Here is a 27,277-nt window from a genome sequence, read left to right on the forward strand (position 1 = left end):
TCACAAGTTCTCGTACAATTTATTTGTTGTCTTCTGGTCAGGACAAGCAGTAGTATTAGTTTAATATATGAGTTACAGTCCCTTGAGCAAGCAAAGACGTACAACTTCCCACTTTTTCTGATCCTCTGCTTTGCCCAGAACCTGCAGGAGGCTGTCATCAGCTCCTGACAGTTTTGCACTCCTAGCCCAGACAAGACAGGGACAGCGCTGGTGGGTTTGGTACGTGGCTGCAGATATTGCAAGTTCTATTCTTACAATTTTAAGTGGAGAGTGAGTGCCTAGCTGCTACTGTTTTTGTGTGGCTTCATATTTTAGAAGCCTGCAATACTGATTGTACTACAGAAAACACTTCTTCCATCTATTAGAAAAGATGGCAGCTTACTGCAACAGGTTATGGATCTGGTCCAAGTTATTCATTACCTTTTCATGGAGTTTTGTTCTCAGCTGCAAATCTTCTTAGGTTAGCACTTTATGTTTGTTGAAACAATACATAGTTGCCATAGGAAGGAGATTCATCACCAATCTCTAGTCTATAAAATGACAAGTTTACTATATCAATAGTATTTTTCTTTCATTCTACAGTTAATACTGATTGTGATTGGCGCTATAACAGTAGTCTCAATATTACAACCCTACATCTTCCTGGCATCAGTGCCTGTGATAGCAACCTTTATTCTGTTAAGGGCATACTTCCTCCACACTTCTCAGCAGCTGAAACAACTGGAATCTGAAGGTAGGAGCAGCAAAATTGGTGGACTTTTAAATCCACAAAAAATCAATTGAGAAGTGATTCACCCTTTCTCCTCTTTTTGCCTCTTCTTTTGCAAGATGACATTGTCTTTGGGAGCAGAGCACATGTCCTTAAGGTCAGGGTTATTACTAATCCTGCCAGTGCTGAATGCTCTGCTGCCAAAGACCAATAAAAAAGGCCTTTTAAAAGATGGGTTTATCACCACTGCAGCTGAAAACAAATAAAGTCAATAAAGTCCTGACGTACAGTTTTCTTGAGAGTAAATGTAAACTTGAAAAATTGTGGTCAGACATGGTATGTACCTTTTGAGTTTGCTTCTTTGTAAGAAAAATTTTCAATGGCTATATCTTGATCACAAAGAGTTCATATTTCTGAATAAGCAATTTGATTAAACTTCCTCCTCTCCCCCCACTATGTGACTAAAATATTCCAAATAAAATTGAAAACCTCATTCAGAAGCGTGGGTTTGCAGACCATGCACTGTTGCCTGGCTTTGCAGCAAATTGGCAGATCCTAAGCAAATCAGTCCTGCATCTTAAACAGTGGTGATCCTCTTCCCTTTTACATAAATGTAATTCTGGAGATCCTCAGACCTAAATTTAAATTTCTTTGATGTTCACAGGGATACAGCACTGGCTCACCACTTTTTATGTAATGCAAGATGTGCTTAATATTACTATGTCAGTGCAGTTGAATCTACAGCATTAAAGTACTCTGCTTATGCTAAGGAAGCTTCATATAATGGAGTTATCAAAATTGCAGGAATTAATTTTGGCTGGGGAGGAGCAGCCTTTCTTTTGTGACATCCTACAGAAGGCCAGGAGCTTCCCCAAGTAGATATGAGACAAGTAGTCATGTGCTGACTATGAGGAATTATTGAGACCCCTTCCTGCCAATGCACTGAGTGCAATTTCAACCTGTTCTTGCAAAGCCTGTGGCTGTAAATCCTTCGTTAGGATCACTGCAGTCATGCAGTTTGGACAACGATGTGAACTCCACGCTGGCAGTAGTCATGCTGCTGTGAGGTGGGGGGTGTTTGCATTATATCAAAGGCATTTGCTCATGCATGTTTATGTTGTTCTAATTTGAACACTTTACAGCTCGGAGTCCCATTTTCACCCACCTTGTCACAAGCTTAAAGGGGCTGTGGACGCTGAGAGCTTTTGGGCGGCAGCCGTACTTTGAGACCTTATTTCACAAAGCTCTGAACCTACACACGGCAAACTGGTTCCTCTACCTGTCAACACTGCGCTGGTTCCAGATGAGGATAGAAATTATTTTTGTTGTCTTTTTTGTTGCTGTGGCGTTTATCTCTATCCTAACTACAGGTATGGTAACTTTACCTGAAAACTGAAATGGAGGTCAGCTGCTTCTTTTCAACAGCTCAGCTTTAGAAAATTCAGAGAGAAATAAACTGTTGCAGAATTTAGCATTGATTTAAATATGTCATAATAGTAAACACAATTTAATTAAAATAGAAATAACAGCATTATTACCTGCAGTCTAATATTGTGGAGAACTCATTAAAGGGATTAATCTGAAAATAATAACTGAAGGGACAAAACTTTCATTTCCTTGATAGTAATTGCTGTAAAATGTATCTCATGAGTTTGAAACCACATTATTGTTCCGAGAAGATTGGATGTTGATCACAGCTGTATAGCTCAAAGGTTTTTAGTAAATAGAAGTTAATGTTCCTCTCACTTGCAAATGGCTAAAACAGGAAAAATTTTAATAATCTTTTAAAGTCCACACCAATAGGAGAAATTGTTGTCCAGTTCTTTAATTCCCAACCCACTGATCCATTTTTCTATGTGAAGTTTTGCAAATTCTATTCAAAATCTTCTGAAAAATGACTCTACTCCAAGTAAACACAGTATATGAATGAGAATCACACTGTATCTTGCATTTGAAGTGGTGCCCATGACTTGGCAGGTGTAGCCAGCCTCCAACAAGCAAAAATTAGGAGTATGATGTCCCAAAAACGTTAATAGCTCATTTCTGTGGAAAAATTCACCTAGAGTTTACTTCAAACACAGGTTTTTATTCACTATGCTTTTGTTATGTTTGACATGGTTCTACCTCTCTGAGTTTTACCCTGAACTTTGTGTGCAGGATCTGTATGCTGTTTCAGTACTATGGCCACTGATGAACAAGAGTTTGATGATTTTATGGAGGAGGTTTTTAAATCTAATGATATTAAAATTTCTTTCAGTCGTACTTCAGTGTTGAAAAGGAATTAAGAGCTTACAATTTATCAAATATTGTATAATTTATGAAATGCTATCCTCTATTTCTTGTAGGAGGAGCTCTATGTCTCCTTACAAAAGGAGACACCACACAAATACTTCTGTATGAAAATAGGCACTTACAGTACTTTTGTTACTAAGGAGACTTCTAGTTCCCTACCATTCATGGGAAAAATGTTCCCTGCTGTCCTTCTCATTTCTCACTCTGTGTCATTAGTAGTTCGGAGTTTTTAGGAAAATCATTTCTTGAGTTAATTGTCCTGGATGTTTTACTTGAGAAAAGGAGTTAGAAATGCTTTTAAAAAATATTAAAATTTTTCATCTTGCCACCATTTCCTGTTATAAATAATAGGCCCTTGGAGCAACACTGAATTCGTTTTCTTAATCTATCAGTTTTCATGAGTAATATTTTGCTTTTATTGCTTACTTTAATAATTACTTATATAACAAGATGTCTATAAGAAAAACAGGTGGAGGTTTATTGAAGAAAACTATATAAGAAATGGAGAAATCACAGAAAGGCATTTGATTAAATTTTAATTCCATTTGACACATAGTGAGATTTAAAATAAACAATGTGGTAGATTAAATGCTTATATTGTATTGTATGAAGTCATAAAGGAAAATCCCTGGGAAATCCCATACTTGTTACAGCCAACAATTAAAGCTAAAAAATTTACATTTGCATCTTTGTGAAACACTAAAAAAAATGTCCTCTATCTGTCAAAGAAAAGAAGATATAAGCCAGTTTTAATTTTAAAATTGTTAGTTGTCTCTGGTGTTTTAGTCAGATAAGAGCAATTTACCAGATTCATGCATGTTGGAAAAAGGAAAATCAAATCAAGATTGCAAAGACCTGATTCTGTTTACAGGTTCAGTACCAAGATTTAATTTTTTCTTCTGCCAAGCAAGATTAGGGTTTCTAGTGAATTCAGCGCCAGAGCCAGGTGTTTAAATATGATTTAGCTCTTAGCCCTTTTTATGATTAACAAATCCATGTTTTCTCTATGAAATAAAAGAGGAGAGAGTATGAATATGCATTTTAAGATATACATGCTAATTTCCTGTTTTCTAATGGCTTTTTATTTGCATAGAAATTGAATGTGTTTTTCCCTCCACAGGAGATGGACCAGGTACAGCTGGAATTATTCTTACTTTAGCTATGAACATCATGGGAACATTGCAGTGGGCTGTAAACTCAAGCATAGATGTTGATAGTTTGGTAAGCAAGAAATGCACAGTGCTGTGCTTTTTTTTGAGGAATTGCCTTATTTTATTGATTATGGTTGTAAAGTGAATTATCTTCAGAGTTGAATATTATGCAGATGTGTCAGAAAAGTTTCCCTCCTACCTTCGGTAGGAAACTACTGGATTTGGAATGGCACAGACTGAGTTTTTCCATGATCAGAAGTTTTTCTGGCCAGGAATATGCAACACCAAATACTTGCATTTGAGGATTCAGGTTGCAGATGTAGCAGTGATAGGAAAACCTCAAAAAGGCTTGAGGTTTGATTATATTTCCTATATTTATATATGCATTATATCTTCCTTGGTCTACTTAACAGCTTTGCATAGAAGATCACGATGGATGTTTCTGAGTTCCTTTTACCTATTATCAACAGTGATTTAAAAATCTGTCCTTGACTTCCCTGGCAGTCGTTTTCTGATTTTATGTAAAATGCCCTCTGACATAAAAACTTTGCAGTCATATGTAATTTTATTAGGTAGGACTGGCTTTAAAACAGAGTATGTCACAAGGTTACCTTCTCATCACTTATTGCCTGAGATATGTGAAGCAGACAGGAAACTCATAAAATAATATCTTTGTTTTTACACTTTCCATCAAACATTAGCTTAAATGTATGAAAATTAAAGTTTTTATTTTAAAATGTAATAGCTACTGATCTCTTTCCACTTCATTCGTTCTAGGATTTTTTTTAGACAGAATTTGTGTAACAAAATACAGTGGTCTTATAAATCAAAAAACATTTCTGAGGAAATGTTCCATAACATGTCTTACCAGCTCTGAACCCTAAATTAGCTTCTTGAGCCAACCGTTTCAGTATTGGAAATCAAAAAATTTACAGCAGATTTCAGAGTCCTTAAATCTTGATAAATTGAGATTGATTGTCATATTAAAAATATATAATTGGGGCAGATGATGAAGAAATATTTGTAAGTCTAACATTAATTTTAAAAAAATATATTATTCAACTAGATTAATCCTGAGGGAAATCACGAAGAGCCTCAAAACAAGGAATTAACCACTTACAGCATCTAGTATCTTGTTTGCACATGTGACTGCTGATAGTCCAGAAAGCTGATGGCTATTCAGCAGTGTTTCCTACCCACCAAACATTTTATGCTAGCTCCTTCTTTGCTTTGTTATGAGCAACCTGCCTTGAAGGGCAAGCATTTTGTGACAGGGCTTCATTGCTATAACTGCAAGACCTGCTGAACAGTAGTTACATGACTAAAAATGAAGCAAAATATGATGTTGGTAAATCACAGAATTGCCAGGCTATGGAGGCACCTCTGGAGATGATCTAGCCCAACTGCCCTGCCGAGGCAGGGTCACCCAGAGCAGGTGACACAGGAGCTCCCCACAGCTGGGGTTTGAATGTCTCCAGAGAGACTCTACCACCTCCCTGGGCAGCCTGTTCAGTGCTCTGCCATCCTCAATGAGAAAAGGTTCTTCCTTACATTGAGGTGAAATGTTTTGTGTTTTAGCTTATAGCCAGTGCTCCTCGTTCTGTCACTGGGAGGAGAGCCCGGCAGCATCCAAGTGACACCCGCCTTTGAGATATTTGTGTGCATTAAAGTGACCCCGTCCGTGCTCTCTAGATAAACGGGCCCAGCTGCTGCAGTTTGTCCTCATAAAGAGATGCTCCAGACCCCAAATGATCTTTTTGGCCCTCCATGGACCCTCTCCAGTAGCTCTTTGCCTCAGAGCTGAGCACAGCGCTCCAGATGTCCCTCACCAGGGCCGGGTAGAGGGGCAGGATCACTTCCTTTGACCTGCTGGCCGTATTCTTCCCGATGCACCCCAGGTTACCATTGGCCCTCCCGGCCTCAAGGGCACAGTGCCAGCTCATAGTCACTTTGTCATCCACCAAGACCCCCAGATCCTTCTCTGCAAAGCTGCTTCTGTCCCCCAAAACCACAGCACAAACCACCATGTTCATTCACTAGGCTCTCATTCGTAAACTCCATCCCCTGTAAGGCAGAATGTGATCACTTTGAGTATAAAAATCTGTATACAAATCATGTGTGCATATTACACAGCTTAATACAAACTGAAGGTGTTTCACAAGACCAACAGGAAATCTTACTGCAGGATTCAGAGGGTTCTGGACACAATAGTGCTTTAATAAAGAAGAACTTCCCCTTTTAAAAAGTACAGTCATGTTAAAATGTCACCTATTAGTAGCAATAAGAAAGTAACTCCCCTTCTCTTGAGAGTCCCAAGTTGCTCTAGACTTTTCTGAGTACTTTGCTCTGTATCAAGACAAAGGACTGTGCTGGAGCACTGGTTATGTTATGTATTATATTATTGATAGCCCATCAGGTTAAAGGTGGATCCTCTGGACATCTTTTACCAGTGGATAACTGCCCACCCTCATAACATGAATTTTTTAGGTATCCCAGATGAGAAACTAGTAGATATTGCTGGCAGGATGGTTTCCTTGACATTCAAAAACTATTCCTGTGCACAAGCAGATAAAAATAGCTTAATGGTGTAAAGATAATAAAACTGCTTCACTGGGTAATACAGATGTATTAATTCCCACTCTGTAGTCTGCATTTAGCACTTCTCTCTTGAAAGTATTTTACAGTTATTTGGCTAAAGATGTTTTGCAAAGGGTTGCCTGACTTAGTAGTCTGTTTAGTTATATTCTATTTTTCTCTCTAGAGGTAGTTTGAAGCTCCCCACAGAACCAGATTGACTAGAATTGACACATCTCCACATGTCTCCAGTTACAGATATGCACACACCACTCTAGCTGACATCAATCTTGCCCTTCCTTCCTTGATTAGCTGTGATATCTGTGTTTACAAGCCTGCAGACTAGAGTGCCTGAGTGAATAGCACATTTGTAGGTAGCAGTCTTTGGTTGTCATATAAGCTGGAGTTTTCTGCAAACAGTTGAAAGCCATGTCCAAAGGAGTAGCTGGCCAAACAGATGGGTAGGTGGCAAATTTGACTTTTTTCTACACAATCTCCTTCTTGATCTTTCCATGACAGTAGCCCACAGGTTGAAGAAATCTGAGTTCCTAGGTTGGTTTTTACTTCTACATACACAGACATTGTCTTTGAAGCAATTTTTGTTGAACAAGTTTGGCTTTAAATTAAATATCTCTATTGTCTCTTAATACCTCATAATGTTTTAATGATTTTGGCATTTCATTTTCTACAGCCCTGATACTTTGTCTACTCTGCCTTCACTTAAAAATACCTCCCCCCACAAGCCCCCCAAGCCCCCCTCCCAAACATATGTGGTCACTCTGACAGCTATCTGTTGTTTCATTTAAAGACATGAATTAGGCTAGATTTATTGTTTCACTATGATAATTTCTGCTAATTTTCCAGTCTTTCCTTATCCTTCTAGGCAGTCTTGTAGTGTTTAGAATTTTTTTTTCCTTCATAAGGAAATAGAAAATAATTTTTTCGGTAAGTGCTGCTTTCACAGATAAGCATTAGCTAGTCCCCATGGACTATTTTAATGCTTTCTAACCCCTTCTTTCACTGATGTATATCCTGCAGTAGCAGTGCTTTAACTGTGAAGGACAATTCCTTTTATCAGGGAAAGAGAAAATGCTGTGCTTTTACTGTTGCCAAGATTACTTATATAAGGAGATATAAAAAGAATCCCCCAAAGAGATATTAAAACCCAACTTACTAAATGTCACAGTGCCCCACCCTGTACATCAGGGATGCTGAAGAATTAAAGTAATACAGGGTAGAGAAAAGGACCAAATTTAAAAGTACAGCTGTGAAAAATAATGATGCTTTTACAGATGATTTTTAATGCTTTTATATTCCAATACTATTTCTCCCTTAACCTGTTCAATTGCCTTTTTTTTTCTTTAAATCTAGGACATCTTAGGGAACTTAATATGGTTTTACTACTGTTGGCAGAAAACCTGAGAACGCTTTTAATTTCCAAAGTTTAAATTTAAATAGAGTAAATACTTGACTGTAAAATCTACATTATAATGCCAGTCCTCAAATTGAGGTATTGGTCTTCTGGAAGGAACATAATGAAGAAAAAAATCTTTAGAACATTCTCTTTCCTGCCTGCCCACACAATAGTGGGAAAAAGAGAAGAAATTCAGTAAAAGTTTTAAATGAACTAAGTATTTCATTTTTTGCAGTTCAGAAGAGAAGAATACACCCAACATGTAAGAGCAGATGATGTGGAACATTTGTAAAACCATATGTTCTGCCTACAGAGCCAGTTTTGGCAGTGACTTAATGCATGGGATTTTTTTATAACATGAACCACTGGGCCAATCTCCCACAGGACCTCCCAGTTTGTTAGTGTGATAGCAGCAGTCTTTAGAAAATATTTTTAAGAATTAATTAAAAATGTGATGCTTATAGATTAGAGTCAGGTTTGCTAACCTTAGGGTTGCATCACACTGCCCTCATAACTGTGTCTGATTACTTATTTTCCAGACAAAAGTAATGTAATAGATCTTATTTGCCTTCAGGAAAGCATTGATTGACTCTGTTTCAGGAATTATATAAATAAAAGATATCAGGATTATTACAAGAACTGTAAACTAGTTAATGAGTTGGTCAGAAAGGAAGTGGCATTAAGCTGTAAGTATTAACCATAGGGAGGCTACTTAGCAAGGATTAGATTGCTGACTGAGCTAATTTTAATCTTTTTAAAATGCTCTCAGTAAAACAAAGAAGTGTGTTGAAGAAATCCACCAATAGCACAGAGCTGAAAGGCAGTGTTGGCATAAAGGATCCTGGAAGTTTAAATGTATTAGGTGACTTCAAATGGCAGATATTAAATAGATTATAGTAACAAAAATGCAAAGGCTTGGATTTAGGGACTGCTAAGAATAACCTCAGTTGTAAGTGAGGATCTTGGTTGGAAATGGCTAAAATGGAGGAAAGCTTGGCTAACACCCCTCAGGCATAGGCTGACTATAAGATGTGACTGTGCAGAAAACAGTGTATGACACTAGCATGTGTTAATGCAGATATTCCTCACAGAGATAGGGAAATAACAATGCATTTGTACAATGTCCTGGTAAAACATCATCCAAAACGCTGTGTACATTCTGGTTAGAAAGAAAAACTTGATTTGAACTGGGGAGTTTGGAGCAGAACATATATTAAGAAAGATGTTTAAACCTGGATTTTATTTAGTCCTGGAGAACAAAGGGTGATTGGATCTAAGGCGTCCCTCCATAAATGAATGGGGAAAGCAGATAGTAAAAGAAGCTTTTTAGAATTTAAACAAAGTTGTCCATAAAGTAAAAAATATGTTTTCTGACCACCTGAGCAGTGAAGTTGTAGTGAAGGAGATTAATTATTTATTGACCCTTGACCCATTTAATAAAAAAAAAATCAAGAGGATCATTTCTAGTCCCATGTTCCTTTGAAAACGTGCCAAGACAGCAGACTAGCAACTTCTGTCTGAAATTTATGAACTACAAGCTTTTATTATTTTGCCTAATATATGTAATTACTGTTACAAAATTCATTATCATGGAACTTTCTACTATTTTTTTTAAAACCATAATTTCTCATAAATACTCAAATTATTAATGATTAATTAATGAGAGTACCTTTTTTACTTAATGCTATTGCTTTGCATTTTTCAAATCCCATGCAGTCTACTGATCTTTGGAGATCAGTCATAATGCAAAGAACTTCAGGTTTTGGGCAACCCCATACCTTCCTGAAGGAGAGTTTAAGTGGCCCAAGGTTTTTTTATGAATATATTTTGTTTTCCTAAATAAAAGTCATCACTTTTCAAAATACTATTTTTAAGAGAGAAAGAGCTACTATGTCAATTTAGAAAGGAAGCAAGAGGAATCACAGGTTGGACCAATGTCAGTAGTACAAGTGCAATGGAATCTAGAGCTCTAGATGAGCAGTAGCCTACCTCTGGAGATTATATCATAATGTAGATGTCTTGGTTTAAAAAAGGTGGATACTTTAAAATGAGTTACCTCCCTTAGTTTCAATCAATCTCTTTCCACCAATAAGGAATGAATAAGTAGATTTAAGTGAAAATCTGGGGCTGGTGTGCTCTGAGCTGTAGGGGGTTGGTTCAGGGGACTCTGCTCTGCTGGGGCAATAGCATCTGCAAAATCAGTTTCCAATCAGTTTCTAATTGGGAAATGCAGTTCTTCCGAGTTGCTACAGCTGGAAGCCCACCAGAAGTGGAGCCTCTGCCTTCAGAAATGCTGCTGGGAGCAAGAGGGACTCGGCTCAGGTGCCCTGACCTTTCCTAGGGAGTGACACCTCGCAGCTTCCCTGTAATTCCAGTTCCAGCTGCACTAAGACTTAGAGACATTAAGAGTTTTTGGGCACAGATAGGTATGGAATGCAATAAAGTTTTGGTTTACTCATGACAGTAGCTTACACAGAAAAAAGACTCACTGTTCTGGCTAGGAAGCAGGAACAATTTTATTTCATTTGTTATAATAGTTTTGTATTAATTACAATTAGAATACTGTTTTGATTTGTAGATGCGGTCTGTCGGACGAATATTTAAATTCATTGACATGCCAACAGAAGAGACAAAGAGCATTAAGCCAAAGAAGAATAATCAGTTTTCAGATGCCCTTGTAATTGCAAACAGGCATGTGAAGGAAGAGAAGAATTGGCCATCTGGGGGCCAAATGACTGTGAAAGACCTTACAGCCAAATACGGAGAAGGAGGAGCTGCTATACTAGAAAACATTTCCTTTTCAATAAGTTCAGGGCAGAGGGTAAGACACTGTTTTGTTGTTTTTTCTGACTTCTATTAAGCTTTAGTATAGAATTGCCATAAAACTATTCAATGAACAAAGAGGATTTTGAGTCCAGTAAGTTTTTTTAAATAAAAAAAAAAAGAATCTTCTAAACTCACTGAGGAACAGAAATTACTTTGGATAAAATACATTTGCAACAGTTTTCCAAGCTGTATCCCTGTGCCTGAAATCCTGCTGCTGTGGAGAGGGAAGCTTGCTGGTGGAGGCAGGTGCTGGGGACAGCCTGACCTGATGGGGCAGGGCACAGAAGAATACTGGCTGCTGTCCCAAGGGTAATGCACCGCTGGCTCTGGTGGCTGCAGGGTGGAGGTGCCATCTCACCATTCCATCAGGGCTCTGTGCCACCTGAATTATGGTACTACAGACTGTAAACAGCTCTGCTCTTTAGAGCATTGACAAACCTCTCATTAATCTTCACGCGTGTTTGGGGCTGTGTGTAAGCAAGGGCTTTTGTTTCAGGACAGCACTTAGGTAGAAGTTTAACACTTTGCTTCAAGTTCATGCTAATGGCCCATCCTTGGTGGAAAGGGCAAAAAGGCTTGTGATTTCCTGAGCTGAAGCCATGCAGAAGGAGAGGAGATTTTAACTGTCCCACGTATATGAGAAAGCAGATTCAGTGACAGCTCCCTGGCCTTGACAGGAGGCACATATTCACTCCAAATTTGGACAGCACCAGTCTCTGCCAGGTTTGGTAGATTTGTCTTGGTTTACATGAACTGAATGCTTCATCTACTAAGATTGAGAGCACCAAAATTTTGAACCCATAGTTCCTGTAGCACCATCCTGAAACCACTCTGCCTTTGAAAGAGAGAAACCTGTGATTCCTGCAACATGGTGCTGCTGTAGGCTGGTGGATTTACTTCCTGGAAAATCCCTTGAAGCAGTGAAGTAGGAAAAATGAAAGACAGTTCTGTACTGTACAGAGAGGGGGTAGAGCAGTAAAAACAAAAATCCTTTTCTCAAGGGCTGCAGTTCAAGTTTGGTGATGAGCCCTGGACTCAGAGGCTCCTTAAACTGGAAAGAATTTGTCTCTACTGCATAGGTAGTACACCAAGCAGGAAACAGAGGAGTTCTCTGCTGAGGGATGGAATGGAATTGAATGATCATCTAGTCCCATTGCCTTACCACTTAATGGCTATCCAGAAGTTAAAGCATATTATCAAGGGCCTCTTAAAGACTTAGAGACTTGGGGCATCAATCACCTCTCTAGGAAACCTGTTCCAGTGTTTGATCACCATCTTAGGAAAGAAATGCTTCCTAAAATCCAGTCTGAACTTCCCCTGTGCAGCTTTAAATCATTTCCACATGCCCCCTCACTGGGTCACTGGGATAAGGGCTCAGTTGCCCCTCAGCCTCTTCTCCAAACCAGACAAGCCTAAGTTTCTGTCCACTCATCACAGAATATTCCTTTCAGTCCTTTCACCATCTTTGTTGTCCTCCTGTGGATGCATTCACTCACCTTCACATCCTTCTTAAACTGTGGAGCCCAGAACTGCACCCAGCCCTCCCAGTGAGGTGCTGCAGAGCTCAATAGAGTGGGATCATCACCCCTTTTGCCCAGCTGCTGCTGCTGCTGTGTTTGATCAGCCCAGGATGGGCTCTGCCCTCTTGGCTGCCTGGGCACACACAGCTGACTGACATTGATCCTGATGCCAGCCAGCACCCCCAGATCCCTCTCTGCAGGGCTGCTCTCCAGCCACTCCTCTCCCAGTTTATACTTGTGCCTGGCATTGCTCCATCCCAGGTGCAGAATCTGACATTTGGACTTGTTAAATTGCAATTAAACTACCCAGTGTTCCAGACTATCTGGATTTCTCTGCAAGGCCTTGTGTCCTCAAGGGAGTCAACAGCATTTTCCAGTTTGGTATCATCAGCAGCTTTGTTAATGGTGCATTTGACTCCTGTATGCAGCTCATTGATGAGTATGTGGAAGAGAGCTGTCCCTGGGAGTGAGCCCTGAGCAATCCTGCTAATGACCAACAGCAGCCAGATGTAGCTCCATTCACTGGAAGCCTTCAGACAGTTTTTCAGTATGGTCAGGCTACAAAAACATTCCACACTCAGACAGGACATTGTTAGCCATGCAAACCCAGGTATTGGAAGAGGCAGCATCTTGAAGTTTGTTGGTGGTTACTGCAGATATTTGCTTGCTTTTGCAATAGGTTGGTTCACCTACAAGGGAAACACAGCTTAAAAGAAAAACTCAAACACTTATTATTATGTTTCTTCATACCTTAGAGTTAAGGAAAATCAGCACCAGCAGGGCAGGTTGAGGACTTGCACAGGTGCTTAGGGGTGTCCAAGGACATGATGTCGGCTCTAACCACTGCCTCTGCCTCAAGCTACCCCACTAATCAGAGTTAGGCCCTTTATTTTCAATGATATGAAAATGGAGTAGCTTACTAGGGTGATCCAAATGCACTCCCTACTTAGTTTTTGGTTTCTGGGTGTGATTTTGCTCATGAGGGCTTCATAGCAAATTGAGAGGAAAAGGCACAAATCAGCACCAACTAGGCTTATCAGTGCAAGATAATAGACAAGCAAATTTCTATCCTTCATCTAAGGGTAGGCTATCAGATTTTTCATTTCAACAACACAAAGAAAAGTGTGCCCAGTGTTTGATTCAGCCCTTGCTGTAGGCTTTTATCATTCCCACATGAATGGCATTTGCTGTTCCACTGAGATCCATCTGAACTGTTTCTCACTGTTGAGAACTCTAAGGCTTTTGCCTTAGTTTGTGATTAATATGTGAAGAGTATTAAATGTTTGTTCGTATGGTTTGCACTGCAGGTGGGCCTTTTAGGAAGAACAGGTTCAGGAAAAAGCACTTTACTTTTTGCATTTTTAAGACTGCTGGATACAGAAGGGGATATCCAGATTGATGGAGTCTCCTGGAACACTGTCAGTGTGCAGCAGTGGAGAAAAGCATTTGGAGTGATTCCTCAGGTAAAGAGATTATTGAATATTTTTGTGCCTTCATTTTCATTGGTTCTGCATCTGTACATACATAGTTGCTTTTAAGTTGCTTGTTATTGTATGCTGAGAAACAAACAAAACACAGATTTTGTGAAAAAGAGAGTAGCATGGATGGGTGGAAAGATGCAAAGATGCACAGCAAGCTTTGCTTTTTTAGGGTTTCTCTGCCACTCCCACAAGAACTCTTCTAGAAATGAGAAGGTACAGCATGCTCAACAGAAGTGTGTCTAGCCTGCTTATCCCTGCCTCTCTGAGGCAGTTTGTGTTTTGGTTCAGGATAAGACAGTGCTATCTGAAGAAAATAATACAATCAGTTCTCAGCTACTGTTTTCTGAAGCTCTACATGACATGTTGTGGTTAACATGTGGATACTGAACACTGTGTGTTTTTTCTGGCAGACTGATAGCAAACATGTAAACCTAGAGCTTCTGAGGCTCTTGTGAATGCTCCTGCCGCTGGACAGTGTCTTATATCAGTTACAGCCATGGATTATCTGTCTGAAAAATGAACATTATTGTCTGCATACAGTAACACTAAAAGGTGATTGCTCACTGTAAGGGTAGGAATGAAAACTGATGGAATGAACTGCAGAATTTTAACTCTTTTGTACTTTTTTTGTCTATCTTTACCAACAACACTGATACATGGTAACACAAATTGACCATCTCCTCTTTGACAGTTATACATCCAATAGTTCTTCAGTTTCAAAACATACACAATCTCCTCTATAACAGTTTGGGAATCCTGTGACTGTGGCAGGCTAATTCAGTAACTCCTGATGGTGATCTGACCAACGAGTCACTCATGGTGGCAGGTGGCAGTGGGAGATGGATTGCAGATCAGCCTGTCCTGCCTCTACCCATCCTGGAGGGTGGCTGCTAGCCCCAAAAAAATATGGTTTGATCCAGGGTCACCCTGGATGACCTACTCCTTGACACACCCACAAAGAAGTGGGCTGACCAAGGTGGCCAAACAACCCCTTTTAACTGTCAGATGTCAAACCATAATTGTGCTATTTTCCTCATCCTGTCCCCACAGTAAAGCTGTTTCCATCTTGTTTCTGTGAAGATTTGGTTTGTTCCCTGATAGTCTCCCACCTGAGAAAGGTGGTTACTGTCTTAGAAAGCTGGTGAGTGTATGTGTAGTATAAAGCTGTTACTGCAGTGACTACATGAGGCACTTTAAAATAGCTGGGGAGACTTTGGGATAGCCAGACAGTTTAACAGAAAAATGCTCTAAGTTTTACAGATTGGGTGACTGTTAAAAGACACTGAAATGTTCATGCTGGAAGAAAAATGGCCTTGATTTTGAAAACACCAGGAGGACTCGGAATTTAATTTTGCTATGTGATGATCAGTTTTGAGCTGTGATAGCTCCCCTTTCAAATATGCTCCATAGTAGCCCAAGTCCCATTTTTTTAGAGTAGGAATGCAAAGCAGGCACAAGTCTCTTTTCTCTGTGCATTTCATGCTCTGAAATTTCTTAGAGGCAGCAATTTTTTAGCACTTTGACCTTGTCAGAATAGATCCTTTCTTCCCTGCCATGTTACACCCTCAACAAACCAAGGCTAACAGAGCAGTGTTGAGTCCATGGGTTAGATTAATTTCTTACCTGAGCTCTCCCAGTCACACACTGCCTGCAGAGCTCAGGCTTGCTTGGCAGGATGCCATTTGATAACTGAGCTCTTGTCACCACTTCTGTCCTTTCTTCAGCCTTTTCATACCTATCTCTTCCTTTAAACTTTTATTTCTTTATTACAGCTGGTTCAGTCCTGCAGAGTGATTGTTGCTTGTGAGTATGAGAAAATGTCCCCTATTCAGATCAAGGCATCTGTGCAGTGAATTGCATGAGCAGCTGCTTGTATTTAGTTTGGAGGACAGGTATGTTGTACAGCTGTCTTCTGAAGCATAGCTGTGTAGGATGAAGGATGCTTTTAACAGTAAGGTATGTCTGCACTGGAAAATTTTCCCATACAACCAAGTATAAATTTCTATATTGGAAGGGACTTCCTTATCTCTCTCATAGTCAGCCTTTTGCCCTTTGGGATGTCCCCACCAGAATTTCTGTTTTCCATCTCCAGCTGTCCTTGGGAATGCATGGACTGAGAAGAAATCTGAATCCTTGGTAACAAGTAGTCTCATTGTCCCAGTGAAAATATGAGGAATAATTCTCATAGCTGAGCATTAACTATAGAGTCACTAATGGTATAGGAAACATCATTCTGCAGCCATCAGCAAAGTGCAAGAGACATTTATTACATAAGCAATGTAACTTGCCCTTCTGCTAGTGAGGTGCATAGTTAGTTCATTGTTAAAATTACACATTTAGTTCACATTTGGAAGTCCCTGATACATGGATCAATGCCAAATAATCCCAGCCCTCCATTCTCTGGAAGGTCATGAGAGTTGCCAGCCTGTTTGCATGCTTCAGCTCGCAGCACTTGTCCCAAAGTCTTGGCAAAGAACTGCACATTATGCCTCAAAAGTTCCCACATTCAGAACAAAATGAAGTTTTCAGCAGCACTTTCCCAGCAGGAAAGAGAAATTGCATTATGCCACCCTGCCTTTCCCAGCAGAACAAAGGGAGCCTTTTGTTCTTTGCCATTCACCTACAGCTTTAGAATGGAAAAAAAAGTTGCCTTTTTTTTCCTGGGAGGCTCTCCGACAGGAACACCTGGATATTACTGTATCCAGGAGAGTGCCAGCAAAAGGAGAACGGAGCTCCACCTGAGGCATGCTTCCTCCTGAAAACTTTCCAACACTCTCCTTTTCCTTAACCCTAAGTTTCCCAATTTAGTAGAAAAGAAGTGCTTTTCTGCTGTGGTGACATCACTAATGCACAACCACGTAGCACAGACAGAGTCCTGAGACACAGCTGGCTGCTCCAGGCTGGAATGACCTGCAGGGTGGTCAGGGATCACACTGAGCAGAAGCAAAGGTAAAGCCCTTGTTTCTTTCAGTATCTCAAATCTGGCTCTCAGTGCCTTGTAGAGGTGTGAAGGGTTAAATGGTATAAAACATGTTTCCTGAAGCACCCACAAGGAAGTTCCTTGCTGCAGCTTCTCCCAGGGCTGTCTGCTGAAGCACAGCCTGCCCAGCACTGCTCCTACAGGCTGTTTGTCATTCCTCCACAAAACAATTGCTCCACTGACACCAGGCTGTACCTTTGCACCCATTATCCCTTTTCTCTGGACAGGCCTTTCTGATAATTCTTCTGCAGGTATTTGCCCACCACATTCCCAGAGTGAAGATGTCCAGCTGCATTTGATGTCAACACACTAAGGCTTTCTTGCATGGGTCCTCAAGCAGATTGCATCCTGAAGTATTTAATGGAGTCAGATTGAGAACATGCCTTCAGAAATTTCTCTTTGAATGGAGAACAGGAGACCTGCAGTTGATTTCCAGTTAAAACAAGTGATGAGAAACCTGAGAGCCATGAGGTGCTGCTAGCTGCAAGGAAGGGGATGACTTCTCATGTTTTCTTGAGTATTATTCCTAGTGGAGTGAGTCCTGGTGGATCTCACACTGCTTTCAACATGCAAATACTCCATATAGAGTTAAAATCAAGCTTAACATGGAGAACAAGTTTTCTACAATTTGCCAGCTGACAAAAAATAAAATTTTTTTTTTTTGCTCCTTTACTTTACTGAAGAAGTGAAGTTTTGCAACTTCTATTTTTGTAGTTCCAGTTTTTCAGCAGCTGTCACATTCTGGTCGTTGTATCTGTCTGTCTCTGTCTGTCTTTTTGTCTCCAGCACTATTTCTCATACCATTCAGACCTGCTTACTATTGGAGGTCCTGGCTGCTTTGTGGTGTGCCAGCACACTCCTGCCTGGTGCAGTGCTGAGCAGAGCCACTTCCCAAGGTGCTCCCACAGAGGGTCCTGCAGAGCCTGGGTTCCTGCAGAGCTTTGGGATGAGTCAGCATCACCATAGTGGGGAGAATCCACTGCATCAGACCTGTACACAGAGCAGCTGGGGGTGTTAATTAACAGCCCCACGTGCTCATGCTCATTTTGGGCAGGATATAGATTGTTTTCTACATCGTGTGTTCCGTGCTGCCAGGAGCACAGCACTTATATTTACCAGTAAGCTCTGTGGGAAGCAGATGTTATGGCACCTTCAAGGGAGAATGTTACAGAACTGGTCCCAGAAACCTCTCAGGTTTTTATTGTTTCTGTGTTCTTATTCTTATGTCAATGTGAAGTCCCTGAAGGACAATTATGAAAACAGATCCTCTAACTTTGCACCTAGTGCTAAAGCATTCCCATAGTACCTTGATTTTATTTTATATGTTGATATTGCTGCTATACACAGAGACAGCAGAGGAGGCTACATGGAGGTCATGCTGTTGTCACTCATAACTTCTGTGTGCATGGAGCTGCTGCCTGGTTCCAGCTGACGTTACATTTGTTCTCCAGCCCTAGGGCATGTAGGTAGAACGGTCCATGGGTCTTGCTGAGGACCTGCACACAGGTTGCAACAGCAGCTACTTGCAGCCAGGATACTCTCACTCCTTAGCAGCCTCTTGTCAGCTGATCCTTAACTCTTCTGTAAGCATTCCTTAGGTACTCTGGGGTCTTGATGCTCCTCACAACACATAAATTGCTTAGGAAGCTTATTGCCACAGACACCAACACACAGAGGCTGTAGCCACTGATGGGATTAATGCCCTTCAGAAGGGTTGATTTGCAATATTTGGGGTGGTCAGAACATAAACATGACCATATTTATGTTTCCAAATGTTTTGCTTGTGGGTGGATGTCGGGTCTAAGAAACTATTTGTTGTATAATCACACCCACCATCATCCTGTGGGAATTTGAACAAGTGACTGAGAAGGAAATGATTCCGGATTTGCTGCCAGTCAACCCAGCCATCCATTCACCCTTCCAATGCTCTCCTTTTTTCTACTTCTTACATATTTATGAACAATGTAAGTCCTTCATATTCACTTTTGGGTGTTTCTGTTTCACTTTAGACTTCTAGTTTTTAAGAATGTGGAGAGATTTGTTTCTGCTTCTCTTCAAGTAGACTCTAAAATGCCCAGGTGACTCATATGGTATTTGTTTAAGTGAACCCTACAGGGTTTCTAATGAGCTGGGAGGAAGGAGGAGTTGAAATGGAGAGAGAAGTACCAGAATTCGAGACAATGAAATACTTACTTTGGGGGGATGAAAAACTAACCTTGCTTTTGGAAATAGCTTGCTTTTAGTGCCCTGCTTGTTGAAAGCACAATTATTAGAAATAGCAGCAGCTTCAGAAGAAAGTTGTGACTTTATTGCTTTGCCTGGTGCACTTCAGCAGGAATGTTATTCAGCCCTATCTTTAAAACTGGTTTGTTCAGTTAACTGTTCTTTACCACTGAGAAGTGAAAACACGTATTCCATTAGTTAAATGTATGAGGCTCACAGTGTGAACAAACCCACGTCTGACACTGTTTCCACAGCATTGTTGTTTCCACCGCACCCACTACTTGGAAGAATCTAATCCTGCTGCAAATATGTCACCCCACTCGCCACCTCAGCAGTGCAGGGCATGGGAAAAGGGCTGTGCTGTACTTCACCCAGGCTTTCACTGTTATTAACAATAACAATTAAAAGGGAAAGAGTCTCCTTTTCCTCCATTGTCTCTACAAAAAGTACTTCAGTGATTAATTTTTAGCTGAGTGTGGCTCTGCAGCTCTGTCAGTGTGCTGTTTGCCATGTGTTGAAGGTATCATTGCACTGAAATCCACCCCACTGAGTGCACAGCACTCAGTGCAGCTGCTTTTCTCCTCTGGTTTCTTGAATTAGTTATTTCTTTCTCTTTTACACCAAATGAGTTGGCAATGGCATGCATATCTTAATCTAGCAAATTAATTAATGTAATTTATTTTCTTCTGCAATGTTTACGCTTCTAATGAATCATAATTAAATTATTAATGTAAATGTGTATATAAATCACTTTGATGAAAGAATGCCAAGTTCCCGGGTTGGGTTAGATGGAGACTGTGGTAGACAGGCCAAACTCTGAGAGAGCACTTGCTAAATGTATTCTCCCAGTTATTTTCTGCTGGTACAGCTAGTCCTTCACTGCTTTTGGTAGTGTTTGACTACCAAGACTCCAGGAACTTACGTGGCTGTGAATCACTGGCATTTCAACACATTTTCCCTAAATAAATACTTTGTTTAGAAAGACAGAAGAAAATAATTGTCTCAAATTTTTCCTCTTGGTATTTGTTGCGTATGTACATGGAAAGAGAAGCAAATGGTAATATTTCTCAACAAGGCACTTAAATTCTTTGGGAGTAAGTTCTCCCCACTACAAACAACAGGAGTACCTCACAGCATAGAAAAATATAGTTTCTTAAGAAATGTTGTACAGCCTCAGCGTCCCTTGAAGAATCTTATTTTCATCAGAATCTGCCCCATGTAAAAAGAGATTAAACAAATATTTAATTTTGTCTGAGTCACTGCTTCTTGGGCTACAAAACGTGTATCTGAGGTATGATTGCCTAAATCTGCTTGCTTGAAATGGTGGGGAAAGCAGAATGGGCTGGTAAACTTCATTTGGAGAAGGGCATTGCTGTCAGGGCCAGGAGATATCCTCCTCATCTCCTGCAGGGAAGGTGGGAGCGAGACAGAGCTGGGAGCGAGCCCAGCCCGCAGCTCCATCCTGAAAACTCCGACACAGCAGGCTGCTCCTGCTGCTCCTGCTGCTGCTCCTGCTGCTCCTGCTGCTGCTCCTGCTGCTGCTGCTGCTCCTGCTGCTGCCCCTGCTGCTCCTGCTGCTGCTCCTGCTGCTCCTGCTGCTCCTGCTGCTGCTGCTGCCCCTGCTGCTCCTGCTGCTCCTGCTGCTGCTGCTGCTGCTCCTGCTTGCTGCTCCTGCTGCTCCTGCTGCTCCTGCTGCTGCTCCTGCTGCTCCTGCTGCTGCTCCTGCTACTCCTGCTGCTGCTCCTGCTGCTCCTGCTGCTCCTGCTGCTCCTGCTGCTGCTCCTGCTGCTCCTGCTGCTCCTGCTGCTCCTGCTGCTGCTCCTGCTGCTGCTCCTGCTGCCAGCAGCTCCTGCTGCTCCTGCTGCTGCTCCTGCTGCTCCTGCTGCTGCTCCTGCTGCTGCTGCTGCTGCTGCTCCTGCTGCTCCTGCTGCTCCTGCTTCTGCTGCTGCTCCTGCTGCTCCTGCTGCTGCTGCTGCTGCTGCTGCTGCTGCTCCTGCTGCTCCTGCTGCTCCTGCTGCTGCTGCTGCTGCTGCTGCTGCTGCTGCTCCTGCTGCTCCTGCTGCTGCTGCTCCTGCTGCTCCTGCTGCTCCTGCTGCTACTCCTGCTGCTGCCCCTGCTGCTCCTGCTGCTCCTGCTGCTCCTGCTGCTGCTGCTGCTGCCCCTGCTGCTCCTGCTTCTGCTGCTGCTCCTGCTGCTCCTGCTGCTGCTGCTGCTCCTGCTGCTCCTGCTGCTGCTCCTGCTGCCCCTGCTGCTCCTGCTGCTGCTCCTGCTGCTCCTGCTGCTGCTCCTGCTGCTGCTGCTGCTGCTGCTCCTGCTGCTCCTGCTGCTCCTGCTTCTGCTGCTGCTCCTGCTGCTCCTGCTGCTGCTGCTGCTGCTGCTGCTGCTGCTCCTGCTGCTCCTGCTGCTCCTGCTGCTGCTGCTGCTGCTGCTGCTGCTGCTGCTCCTGCTGCTACTCCTGCTGCTGCTCCTGCTGCTCCTGCTGCTCCTGCTGCTGCTCCTGCTGCTGCTCCTGCTGCTGCTGCTGCTGCTGCTCCTGCTGCTCCTGCTGCTGCTGCTCCTGCTGCTCCTGCTGCTCCTGCTGCTACTCCTGCTGCTGCCCCTGCTGCTCCTGCTGCTCCTGCTGCTCCTGCTGCTGCTGCTGCTGCCCCTGCTGCTCCTGCTTCTGCTGCTGCTCCTGCTGCTCCTGCTGCTGCTGCTGCTCCTGCTGCTCCTGCTGCTGCCCCTGCTGCTCCTGCTGCTGCTGCTGCTGCTCCTGCTGCTCCTGCTGCTGCTGCTGCTGCTCCTGCTGCTCCTGCTGCTCCTGCTGCTGCTGCTCCTGCTGCTCCTGCTGCTCCTGCTGCTGCTCCTGCTGCTGCTCCTGCTGCTGCTGCTGCTGCTGCTCCTGCTGCTCCTGCTGCTCCTGCTGCTACTCCTGCTGCTGCCCCTGCTGCTCCTGCTGCTGCTGCTGCTGCTCCTGCTGCTCCTGCTGCTGCTGCTGCTGCTCCTGCTGCTCCTGCTGCTCCTGCTGCTGCTGCTCCTGCTGCTGCTGCTGCTGCTGCTCCTGCTGCTCCTGCTGCTGCCCCTGCTGCTCCTGCTTCTGCTGCTCCTGCTGCTCCTGCTGCTGCCCCTGCTGCTCCTGCTCCTGCTGCTCCTGCTGCTGCTCCTGCTGCTCCTGCTGCTCCTGCTGCTGCTGCTGCTCCTGCTGCTGCTCCTGCTGCTCCTGCTGCTGCCCCTGCTGCTCCTGCTGCTGCTCCTGCTGCTCCTGCTGCTCCTGCTGCTCCTGCTGCTGCTCCTGCTGCTGCTGCTGCTCCTGCTGCTGCTGCTGCTCCTGCTGCTGCTGCTCCTGCTCGGGACAGTGAGAGAGGGAAGGAACATCTCTAGAGATAGGGCTGCCACATGCTGAAATGCCAGGCAACAGAATAATACTGAGATGTGTATTTGGATACAATTTATTACAAAAAGAATTTCAATGATGAAAAAAAACTTGGGACAATGTGCCTGAATTTTTACAAATAAGCAATTGGTTTTTTTTTTCCCCTCTCCAAACAAAATGGTGGAAGCACACACTTTAGTTTGAGAAATTTTTTCTGTATGTTTCAATGCCAGAATCACAGATAGTTTAAAAACATTTATTTCAAAATGACCATACAGGCAATGTTTTATTCTGAAAACTGCTGAAATCTGGGGTTTGCTGGTTTTCAGACAAATTTGATGAAGATTTCATTAAGATAATTGCCAAAATCTAAATGTATAAGTGTTTTCAAAATCACTTTCTTTCTAGAAAAATATTCTATTGAAAATTAATTTCCTGCAGTTAGCTTCATCTTGTAATTGCAGAAGGTTATTCTTTTGTCTGTATGCTTCACTATTTCTGAAGCCTTATGCAATGTTTCAAATTATATATCTACCTGTGTCCCTACATCTTTTTCCTTGCAGAAAGTGTTCATATTTTCTGGAACTTTTCGGATGAATTTGGATCCTTATGGGCAGTGGAATGATGAAGAAATATGGAAAGTTGCAGAGGAGGTAAAGCTGTTCAGTGTTATTTGTCTCCCTCTGGTGATGTGGTTACAGCAGGGTGCAGTGTAGGTCAAATGATTGTAATATTTTACATTTATGTAGAATCTTAGGAAACAAGTGCAGGGGAAAGGTCATGCTGTGTCATATCTATTATGTTTTATATAAATAGTTATTTCAATCCTCAGGGCAATGTGAAGCCAGCTGAGAGGAGCTCTCTCTGACAAAGGATTCAGGCTTTTGTTCTACTTGTGTCATGGAGCTTCCTCTGCCACAGAAAATAAGGGTCATGGAATGTTAGAATTTTGAAACCGAAGGTTGTCTTCTAATATTTTGTTGAGGTTTCAACAACATTTTTTTTCCCAAATCCCAAGCTCAGGGGCCAGATTCTGTTTCCATGTTGCACTGGTCCCACAAATTGCAGCTGTCAGGTGCCACCTCTTGGCTCTGACAGTGCTTCATGGGCTGCACAGGCAACCATAACAGCCAGGAAAAGCCAGGTGAGCATCACAGGAGGGAAAGGGCTGCAGCCTGGAAAGTGGATACCTTTTTCTAAGGTACAGATTACCTAATTAATACAGACCTAGCCATGAATGGGTGCTATTTTCCCTGTTTATTGTAAGTCTCACATGTCAAAAAATACTCACAGGTGTGGGACTTAATCTGAAAGCTTCCTCCTTTCCCATTCAGGAGGTAATTCTGTCTCTGCTTGCTTTCCTGTTTTGTTTTTTTTTAATTTCTTCCCTACATTTGAAAAAGAGGAAAATAGACATATTTTGTGACTAATTTATTGTCAAATAAAAATATAATGAAATTTTTGTTTAGATGGTGTGCTAGCAGCTTTTCAGACAGCCCTAGCAGAGGCAATAGCATGCTCAGTGCTGTTTCTCTGCTTCTCTGAGACTCAGGAAAAATTGAGTGTGGATCAATATCCCATTTCTTGAGCAAGATAAGCTCTCCTGCTTTGGGGGGATTGTTACCAGTGTGTATTTGAATTGAGTTTGGGATTTTAAAGAGCTAAGGCTCTTTTACAATGGCATTTTAAAAAAAAATTGTTTTGAAATGTTTATTATTAAGGAGTTTGGCAAAGCTGTATGTGATACTGAGGTTTTGATTGCACAGGCAAGAATGCAAAGTAAATAGAAGAATGAAAGAGCTGTAATGCTTTTTACTAGGAGTGATTGGATTGTTTACCAAGTTCATGCTCTTGAAGTCTGGCTTGGCAGTGGCAGTGAGTCAGCATAACTTTGGGAGCACAGCACAGAAATGAACTGTCAGCTTATTCCAGACCCATGTTGACTGCTGAGGATTTAGAGGATCCTCCTGAGATCAGCATAAGCTTTTTACACTCCTTGCAATCAACTGCAAAGAACAAGGCCTTGTCTGATTTTTATTGCCCCCATATTTCAGCACCTGAATCTGTCAGACTTGTGTCAACTTGTGAGCTTAAGTCTTACTTCTGCAGTCAGCTGTCTGAACCCTATGGGTACATGGAGAGACCTTGTGCAGTTTAAAGAAGAAAGCACCTTTTCCATCCATTGAATGCAAAATTTCATTAAGGACACAATGTGTGTTCAAAAGAGAGCAAAAAACATTTGCCTTAATTTGCTTACAGATTAAAGCACAAGCTCTTCAGAAGTACAACACATATACCCATACACCACAGTTTAATATGGTTTCCATGCAAAGTGAAAACACTTTGTGGGAATTCCAATTTTTTGTTTTTCCTGGAATGCAAATTAGTTGCAGATCAGTAATATTTTAAAAATCCAAGGGAGGAGACATTTATAAATTGCTGGAGCTTAATTACATTTTTTTCTAATGTATTATTGTGCCATGCAACTCACATATATTTCCTAGTTTTCATAATTTGTAAAAATGTCTCTCTAAACATTGTTGATAAGGCCAAGGACCACAGTTGGTTTGGATCTGTGGAAGATGAAAAGTTTTTCTTTGAGGTGTAAATCTCCCAAGGAGAGTAAACAGGAGCACTGGAAGAAACAGTCAGAAAACATCTCCTGGCAAAGGCAGCAGCTTTTCTTGGCATGGGCACCCCTCTAAACGCTTTGTCACCAGTGCCAGAGGGATGCCCCTTGTACCTCTAGTACACCCAAAGTGTGCATACCCTTTGGGGCAGCAGAAGGAGCAGCTGGAAACACTGTCAGAACTGTAGAGACAGCAGCCATGATGAACAGGGTTATTTTCTCTCTTGCTATAATGTAGCATATACATTTTGGTCATTTATTTTTAAACTCTTAGTAACTAGAGAGGCCTGTTTTCTTTTCAAAAATCACTTTCTGTAGCATTTAAAATTATGTAAATGATTGCCACAGTCAGCAGTAATTATATCTTGCCATTTTTTTGTGTCCTTTATTTCTCTGGCAGGTTGGGCTGAAGTCTGTAATAGAGCAATTTCCAGGCAAGCTTGATTTTGTTCTTTTGGATGGAGGCTGTGTCCTCAGTCATGGCCACAAACAGCTGATGTGCCTCGCTCGCTCAGTCCTCAGCAAAGCTAAAATCTTGCTGCTCGATGAACCAAGTGCTCACCTGGACCCTGTGTATGTTTTGTTCATTTGTTCTGTTTTCTAATCTGCAATAAGAAAACTCGTGAGGCAGCACCATCTAAAGAGATCTTTAGTAACTTGTGTGGCCTATAACTAAACCTGATTTCAGTAATGTATGTTGGTATTTCTGTGCAGGGGATCAGAGAGGCTGGGGTACAGCTTTACTCTGAGGCTGGTGGGTGCTTTGGGCAGAGGTGCAGCTGAGGCACTGCAGAGCTGTGTCCCTGCTTGGCAGCTCTACAGCCCACAGCCAGGCTGCTGCACACGTCAGAGCAGCCATGGGCATGCACACTGCAGCCTGAATGACAGTGCTTGTTTGCCTTGCAGAACTTCCCAAGTGATCAGGAAGACCCTGAAGCACGCGTTTGCCAACTGCACGGTGATACTCTCCGAGCACAGGCTGGAGGCCATGCTGGAGTGCCAGAGATTTTTGGTGAGCATTCCTCATAGGCTCATTTGCTGTTGTCTCACTGCATTTGATAAACATGCAAAATACATCAAGAGGAAATGAGGATGTTTTCTGGATTGATGGGGGTCATTCAGGGCAGTTGAGCAACCTACCCACGGCAGAACTGCAGCAGGCTCCTGTTTTCTCTTTCACCTGATCTCTCCCAGATACCTGTGATCAGATGAGCTGGGTCATGCTCTGGAGGAGCAAGAAGGAAAGTTTCAACTAGAAGGAAAGTTGTATAGGTTATTCAGCTGCTGATCCAGATGCTTTTTTGATTGGCTCAGGAGATTCAGAAAAATCTCAGCATCTCACAGAGTTTCACAATTGCAAATGCAGAATCAGCTGCACTTGAGCAATAGGAGGCTGCTGGTGAAGAGGGGTTTCCTAATATGTGATGATCAGAATTGCTGATTTCTTTCAACAAGCTATGTAAATATTCCTTTCATGTGTAATCAAGGAGACAAATTACTGGAGTCCTGGGGTATTTCCTTTGTTGCATAAAAATGGTTAGTAAAGAAAAGGCAATTTATTTAAATTGTTCTTAAAAATTATGTTCCTCTCTCTATATTTTTTTCACTCTTCTCTGAGAGGGCATCTAAATTTTATTAGCAGAGTGAAACACAGTTTTTGATGTCTATTTGATTGGGTGCATTAGCACAACAGGAGGAACAGTGCCTGTTAAAGCAGACTAGTCAGTAGGCAAGCTGTACATCCTTTTGGATGTGCTGCTTCTCTGTGTGTGCTGGACTCAGCCTCACTCCAGCTGCTGTGGCAGCAGAGCCCTAGCAGGCAGGCAGCCTCTGCTCTGAAAAGGCTTTCCAGCCTCCAGACCACTTTTTAGAAGCAGAGATGCTGAAAGTTCTCTCCTGCCAGACCTATGCCCTCACCAGAGATGTGCTGACACTGCAGTGGCAGTGAAGGAGCCTGATTTTTCCTTGGCTCCTGTCTGACAGGGGAGTCTGGCACAACCTTACAGGGCAAACTTCCTGTCTCCTTCAAACAGAGGTGAGCAGAGCTTCCTTGTTTGGCGAGAAGAAAGCAAAGAAAGCCTGGCACCTTACTGGCAGACTTGTGTTTGTGATAAAAAAATTAACGC

The 27,277-nt window shown here is 42.2% G+C and overlaps 1 protein-coding gene across 3 annotated transcripts in view; it reads left to right on the forward strand.

Moving 5' to 3' along the window:
* CFTR (CF transmembrane conductance regulator) overlaps nucleotides 1–27,277 on the forward strand; it is an 84,796-nt gene that overhangs the window by 55,760 nt on the left and 1,759 nt on the right. For 2 of the 3 annotated variants that reach the window (XM_056481872.1, XM_056481873.1), the window contains 8 exons: nucleotides 583–733; nucleotides 1,852–2,079; nucleotides 4,122–4,222; nucleotides 10,719–10,961; nucleotides 13,794–13,949; nucleotides 23,086–23,175; nucleotides 25,552–25,724; nucleotides 26,058–26,163. In XM_056481872.1, coding sequence (XP_056337847.1) covers nucleotides 583–733; nucleotides 1,852–2,079; nucleotides 4,122–4,222; nucleotides 10,719–10,961; nucleotides 13,794–13,949; nucleotides 23,086–23,175; nucleotides 25,552–25,724; nucleotides 26,058–26,163 — 1,248 coding nt within the window. The remainder of the gene's footprint in view (nucleotides 1–582; nucleotides 734–1,851; nucleotides 2,080–4,121; nucleotides 4,223–10,718; nucleotides 10,962–13,793; nucleotides 13,950–23,085; nucleotides 23,176–25,551; nucleotides 25,725–26,057; nucleotides 26,164–27,277) is intronic. The other variant, XM_056481874.1, reaches the window with a different exon arrangement.

Source organism: Oenanthe melanoleuca, chromosome 1A (assembly GCF_029582105.1).
Source record: "Oenanthe melanoleuca isolate GR-GAL-2019-014 chromosome 1A, OMel1.0, whole genome shotgun sequence".
Classification (NCBI taxonomy): domain Eukaryota; kingdom Metazoa; phylum Chordata; class Aves; order Passeriformes; family Muscicapidae; genus Oenanthe; species Oenanthe melanoleuca.